This window comes from Ziziphus jujuba, chromosome 1 (genome assembly GCF_031755915.1).
Source record: "Ziziphus jujuba cultivar Dongzao chromosome 1, ASM3175591v1".
Classification (NCBI taxonomy): domain Eukaryota; kingdom Viridiplantae; phylum Streptophyta; class Magnoliopsida; order Rosales; family Rhamnaceae; genus Ziziphus; species Ziziphus jujuba.
The window spans coordinates 3,726,662-3,733,440 of NC_083379.1; the positions used below are offsets into that span (position 1 = coordinate 3,726,662).

At 36.2% G+C, this 6,779-nt stretch overlaps 1 protein-coding gene across 1 annotated transcript; it reads right to left on the minus strand.

The window, feature by feature from the left end:
- Nucleotides 1-2,798: 2,798 nt before the first annotated feature.
- LOC107404723 (uncharacterized) lies at nt 2,799-5,531 on the minus strand. Its single transcript, XM_060815305.1, has 5 exons — nt 4,618-5,531; nt 4,403-4,460; nt 4,221-4,304; nt 3,949-4,084; nt 2,799-3,734 (listed from the first exon to the last, which is right to left on the minus strand). The coding sequence occupies exons 1-5, from the start codon at nt 5,228-5,230 to the stop codon at nt 3,444-3,446; spliced, it is 1,182 nt and encodes a 393-aa protein (XP_060671288.1). The 5' UTR covers nt 5,231-5,531; the 3' UTR covers nt 2,799-3,443.
- Between the last annotated feature and the right edge of the window lie 1,248 nt (nt 5,532-6,779).

Here is a 6,779-nt window from a genome sequence, read left to right on the forward strand (position 1 = left end):
TGCAAAATTTAACATTTTGTTGAATCTCATGTCTTGGCCTTCTAAGCTTGAAAAAAAAGCTTGTTATTTCATCGCTTTGACTTTGACTTTCAGATTTTAGTTTTTCTTGAAACTGAATACATAAACTTCAATTAATGTAAAGCTTTAGCAGCCAAACAATTGAAGCATAACCTAATATTGAACACGTCTTTATTCTTCTTGTTACACTGAATTCACATCAACCTGTATGCTTACCATAAAACCATGGGAGTTGAAGGCATTTGGCCCGGCCCTGGAGTAACATGAGAGAGATTTTTTTAACAATTCCAACTTAACTCTATACAGTCCTATAAAAAATAATTGTACCAAATTATTCATATCTTTGTTTTTATTTTCAATTAAGGTTAGGGGTTTTCGTTTCCTGGTGTGAGTCTGTCAGAGATGCATGCAACGCTAAACTATGAATGAACATGGGATGGTCTAAGTGATGTTCACACATGTGCATTCTCCAACCAACAACGCGCTCTCTGCAACTTAAATTCTCATAGCAATATTTTCAGAATCTCAAGCTCCTTCATAGGCATTTGAGCTTGGCCAAGTGCCTCCATTGAATGAGGAATCCAAATCCAAGCCCATTAGCAGGAAAGATGCGAAGAAGGAATCCGCTAAACAAGAAGCTGTCTTAGCTGCGGCGGCATCATTGATATCCATGGATGAGGAGGATCCGCTCACCGGCAACTATGGTGATGCATCCTCTCGGAGCTTGAATCAATGAGTGAGGATGGAATTAGATGGACAAAGGTTGGATTGCTTACATTTGCATTGAATGGCAAATCCGTATTGATGAGCGAGTGAGCATAGACAATCAAAGTTGTGGAAAAGAACATGGCCTTATGGTTGTCTGACAGAAAAGTTTCACCGTGCAATATTGGCTGCTTGGTTACAGGGAAGGTGAAGGAAAACGAGAAATCAATTCTATAGTTTTAAATAATTTAAAATTAAAAGATATCAAAACGGTAATTTAGAAAATTAAAATAGTGTGAACTGTATTGAGTTGTTTTGATATTGCAATTAAAAATTCTGGTAACTTTATCATATAATTTGGTCGCCCATGGTTTGATGATAGATTTGCCAAATTACTATTTCTTGCCTAAGAAGATAAAGTTAAAAACTTTTTGGAGATACAAGGGAAAATTAAAAAAAAAGAAGAAAAATTTGGAAGGCGTTTAGCTTGCAATGTGTAAAGAGAAACTAAGAATAAAAAAAAATTGTACAAAAAATGACAAAAAGGGAATAAATTTTTAATGCTTTCTTTGGTGGAATTCAAATTTCAAAAGGGGGATGTAATCTTGATTGAAAACATCTTGCTTCTTCCATTTCATTTTGGTGCTACCTGCTCCCTCCCGTTGTATCTGTGATGGTTGAACACCATCTTAAAGAGTGACCGATCTATTAACTAAATTTGAACACCTCCACCTAAACTGGCAATGATTTTCATTATGCCCTTTTTAAGTTGCCAACAGTTGCAGAACTGCTGGCATGCTATCATTATGTTTGCCCTTCCCATTTATCTATTTTTCACCACAATGGCCTTTTGCTATTTGTAATTTTGTAATGGAAAAAGTTTCAATTAATTGGTTTTTGTAAGATGGCAATGATTTTTTGAAGCTAGGCCCTCCTCAACTTTGAAATATAAAACACCCAAATTTGTGATAAATTTGACCTTTATTTTTATATGCTTCAATAACGCATTAATCAATGTCGCATATCCAAATATGTAATCATCATTATTCTGACATCCAGGCACGATGTTCTCTGATGTATATATATCTTATATGATTCATCGGGGCCAGAATCCTTATAAGCCTGTATTGTTTCATTTTCAATTAAGATCAGCCGTCCTTTACCCCCAAAAAACAAATAAAATTAAGACCTACCGTCCTCTCATAAACCTGAAAAAATGCTAAATAGACTGGGTCTGTTCCATTAAATTCTTTACTTGAATATTAAAGATTATATTTTGAATTTGATCGAAGCTCATGTCTACAAGTCTCCAACTTCCTTGGGAACCACGGTTAAAAAATAAAGCTCCTTATCCTTATCTTTAGGATTTTTGCTATATAACCTGAAACAATTCTAAGGTATTAGTTTTATTTACTAAAATCAAAGATTTGTATGCTTAAATGGTGGTCTACATGGTGAGTGGCATAAAAGCAAAATAGGAGTTTGAGTTGGGTTGGGTACAGAGGGCTTCAGAAAAGCATTACACTTTTGTGATGCATGCAAATGTCAAGTGAAACCAACTTTAAAGGTTCCCCATGGCCAATCCTCTGCCTAGATTCCCCTTCCAATGCCACTTTGTATGGATTTGCAGCCATGTCGTACCCTTCATCATCATCACCATCATCATCCCCACTTCTGCTATTTGCTTTCCGCAAAGTTTTTGCTAAATCATAGTGAAACAAAGAATCTTGGAGCCCGTTTGGGAAGATGCCCAAAATTCATGTTTTCAAAGTTTGTTGCATTATTTCCATCTGTTCTAAGTAATGTGACTGTCGCAAAAATGAAATTTGAGGGGGATTTCTGTAATTTTCAAACACATGAAAGTATATTTGCAAAACCCAAAAGAGAAATAGAGTACTAGTGTAATTTTCTGAAATCCATATATAAATATATATATATATATATATATATATAATGAGCAAGCAAAGTTTAACTTGTTACCTCGTTTCTAATACATGGAAAAGTAAAAAAAAAAAAAAAAAAAAAAAAAAAAAAAAAAAAAAAAAAAAAAATCTCAAACTTCACACTAATTCATATGGTACACTGACTTTGTATCCTCCACAAAGGTTGGAAATTAGAAACCAGGACTACAATGGTATTTAGCCACTAATGATTCACAGCACTTGTTCTTTAGATTGAATATGAAACGGTGGAGAAGTCTGGAAAACTTGGCCTCCAAAAGGATGGAATTATCGTGTCTCTTCTGAGCATAAAAGTCATTATGATCTCTAGGAACCAGAAATTGACAGAAATCTTCATTGACTGAGGCCAGGTTTCGAAAGAGAAGATGGTGGAAAACAGTTGCTGAACAGCCTGAACTGATTATTCCTCACAATCTTTAAAGAAAAAGGAATCAAATAATGGAGGGAAAGAGGATATGTGGAGGCCACCATGTAATTAAGGCCATTGGCTCCATACACATGCCATTGCCTGCCCACCTCCCACATGCCCCCTGTCTCCCCTAGTCTTCTCTCTTCCCCACAATTTCCTATCTCAATATTTTGCTGATATACCCTCCAACCAAAACGTTTTTTGCAATCCACACCTCATATTACAAATCATTTTTTTTTTTTTTTTTTGGGTCAGATAATAAAGCCTAGGTTATATTTTTTTGTCAAATATATATATATATATATATGCTTTTGTAGATTGGTTTTGCTTGTGATGATGATTGGTGAGAATCATAAAGCTGGGGCAGCCACTTTAGAACCGTTTGATGCCAAGGCAATGCATTGTAGGTGACGAGGGCAGGTGATTAAGTGGTCATTGGTAAATCCAGCTGCTTGCATGAATGAGTGAATGACAGTGGGGCCTACGAACCTAAACCCTCTTCTCACCATGTCTTTGCTTATGGTCTCTGATTTGGAGGTCTTCACAGGGATCTTGTGGCATGACTTATATTGGGTAGTGATTGGCTTGTGGTTCACAAATCCCCATAAGTATTTAGCCAAAGAGCCAAATTCTTTCTTAATCTGCGAAAAATATATTGCAAACACGTTTTGTATTAGGCAATTTGGTTATGGACAAAATTTAGATGGGATTTGAAATGGAGGGAGGTATAAGCCAATTTAAGTTGGGTCCATGTAGTCGGGATATATAATAATATCTGAGTTAAGCTAAAAACTTAGATTTGCAAATTGAAAATGGTGAAAAATAAAGGAACACTAACAAGGAAAGATTAAGTACCTCAAGAATTCGATTAGAGTTGTCAACAGCTCCTCGAACTAGGCTTAATTCAATCCCATAATCAAAACTCAATGATGTAATCTTCTTTTCATTGTATTTACCAACAGCCTCTGCATCAAACCCTGAAAATGCTTCCCTGCATGTATAAAAACACATATTCCCACAACCACAATAATCAGTCACAAATTTTAATCATATTACAAGCTGTTTATTATATGGAATCAATTATCAAACATTCCTCGTTTTAATTTGCGAAAGACTTTCAAATCCACCTGAAAGCTTGCCGTTTCTTCAGGACTGAAGTCCAATCTGATCCAACTTGAGCTCCAGTTAGCACCAGCAATTCAAATAATGTGCTGCATATATAATATAATTTCATTAGTTTTAGTAGGTATATAAACACACACACAAACACACGCGCATATATATGCATATAGATAGAGAGGTTACTTACTTGTCATCATGTACAGGGACACCCCATTCTTCATCATGGTAAGCAACATATATAGGATCTGTTAGCATAACCACAAACAATTTAATGGATGTTCATCTTTCTTTGTATGATTAACCTATATGTATATATACAGCCTTTGTTTCATACACAAACAAAAAAGAACAAACTTTTTTTTTTTCACCATAATAATGTGATATATAATATATAATCCATACCTGAATTGGGTGTTATGAAACTACATCTTTTCTGTTCTCTGCTGCTAGTACTTGAAGGTGAAGAATCAAGAAGTGGAACAACCTTCCCTTCATACTTGGCAGACTTTGTTCTTCCATAATGAGCAATTTTCATCCTTCGTTGTTCTTGCATAATAGCAACCTGCTCTCTCCTTGCAGCTGCTATGCTCCCAGGAGCCTCAACTATCAAAGAGGAAGCATATTTCAATGAAGTATCAGCAGGGGAAGCTCCAACACCGCAAGCTTTCTTCGACTTCTTCGCTGAACTCCTCAACTTTGTTGTGCTCCGTGGTGTCAACAAAACCTTCTCAGCACTGGAGTTCAGCTCATTAGGATCTTTTCCTCTCTTCAGAGCTGGTGGTCTAGGTGACGGTAACTTGGGAGACACAGGAGGAGACAATAATGAAGTTTTAGTTTTACAAGTCGAAGTTGGAGAAGTGGGAGTTTTTGGCAAGCTCTTTGGAAGAGACTTCCTTCTTTCTAAGCTTGGAACTTGGTTACAAGTTGGCTGAAGTACTGGACGGCCATTGATTTTAGCAACTGAGGAAGGAATATTACTACTTTGATTATGCAGTTTTAGTTTAGATGAACACATTTTTGTCTTTGGGTGCTTCGTTTATTATTATTTTTTTTTCCAAAAGTGAATTAGGAAAATCCAAGTGAGAGCTTGGGAAAAAGAGCTAGGAAATATTGGGGATGAGAGAAAAAGGCAGAGAAGAAGATGAAGGACTTAAGGAAAAAGGGGAGGGAAAGAAATGGGGTTTTATAAAAGGGATAGTGGGAACATGAGAGGGAAGTTAGAACATGGGGGGGTTGGGGTCTGCCATACACACCCTCTTGTGAGAGGCATAGAGAGAAAATGGGAATGACATCCTCCTGATATGGTCTAAATTATTATAAAATTGATTATTATTTATTTATTTATTTATTTTTTTTTGGGTGGAGTAAAAAGGTGTGTGTGGGAAACGGTAGTGGTGGTGCCAACATGCCAGCCCTTCAGAGGGACCCTTCTTTTCTTTCCCCACAGTTTTTGTGCCCTTTACCTCTCAATATCCATGAGTCCTCAATCCCAAGCTGGAGTGGGACCATGTAACGTGACCAATCAATGTTTCCCTTTTGAGCTGGCTAAACAATCTTTCAAGGGTTTTGATTGTTATCAAGTACCATAAGTGATTTGTGATTTTCTTGGGTTTGATATTAACTTTTTTATTTTTTCCTTTTTTTTGGGTTTGTAGTTGTTGAAATAAAGGGGAGCTTAAGAAAGGTCATTCTGAAGACTTTTATATGTATTTTAACTTATGTTTAGAGACACCCTGTATCCAAATTGCAGTATTATCAATAAGCCTACTTGTATGTGTAGTCACTGTTTGATCCGAATCCCAGTTGTGCAAAAGTGGACCTTCTTTTCTTTTATTATATCGGTTGAAGTTAAAGACTGGTTAATCATGCATGTGCTTACCAATTTGTTCTCTACAGTTGATCAAGACCAGAACTTTCAAGCTTTATGGATAAATATCAGCCTGTAAAAGACAACCTCTCTTAATATTGCCTCAATAGCCTGCATGAATGAATTACTTGTTGACTTCAATCCCACCAGAATCACCACTACGTTAAATTTGTTTGTGTCCACTTACCCCATTGACAAGGAAAGCTCTTGTAGGAGAAATTATATGTATATATATGATCCAGATTCCGAGGCTACACCAGATTCTTAGAACAAATTTTTTCTGCAACAAATTCTATTGGGTCTAACTTGTTGCAACTTGTTGTAGTATATAGCTCAAGATACAGCTCAAAACATGACCCAATTAAACCAAAGCAAGCAGATTATGCAGCAAGAAAAGTGAATAATGTGACTTGCCAGAGATGCCTGACAGAAATCAGCAGTAGACACAAGGCAAAACTCTAATGGTAACGGTAACAGTAATGCTAGCATCAGTTGAGAAACTAAAATCTGGACCGAAAAATTTAATCATACAATGAAGAGGGTCCTACATAATTTAGATTGGTTTTTATAGCCATGACCAGTTTATTGGCCACCCATCTGCTGTGTCCAACTTAATGTTGGGATTGGCACGCAATTTAAAGAAAGCACATGTCTTTTTAATAATGTGGTTAGGGATAACAAACCCACAAAAAGTTTT

What these genes read in the sequence shown, in the direction of transcription:
- LOC107404723 (XM_060815305.1), bottom strand. Translation starts at nt 5,230, where the DNA reads ATGTGTTCATCTAAACTAAAACTGCATAATCAAAGTAGTAATATTCCT. An exon ending in TTTCATAACACCCAATTCAG is followed by an intron (nt 4,461 to 4,617) that starts GTATGGATTATA and finishes TTATGCTAACAG; the next exon opens with ATCCTATATATGTTGCTTAC. An exon ending in AAGAAACGGCAAGCTTTCAG is followed by an intron (nt 4,085 to 4,220) that starts GTGGATTTGAAA and finishes TTATACATGCAG; the next exon opens with GGAAGCATTTTCAGGGTTTG.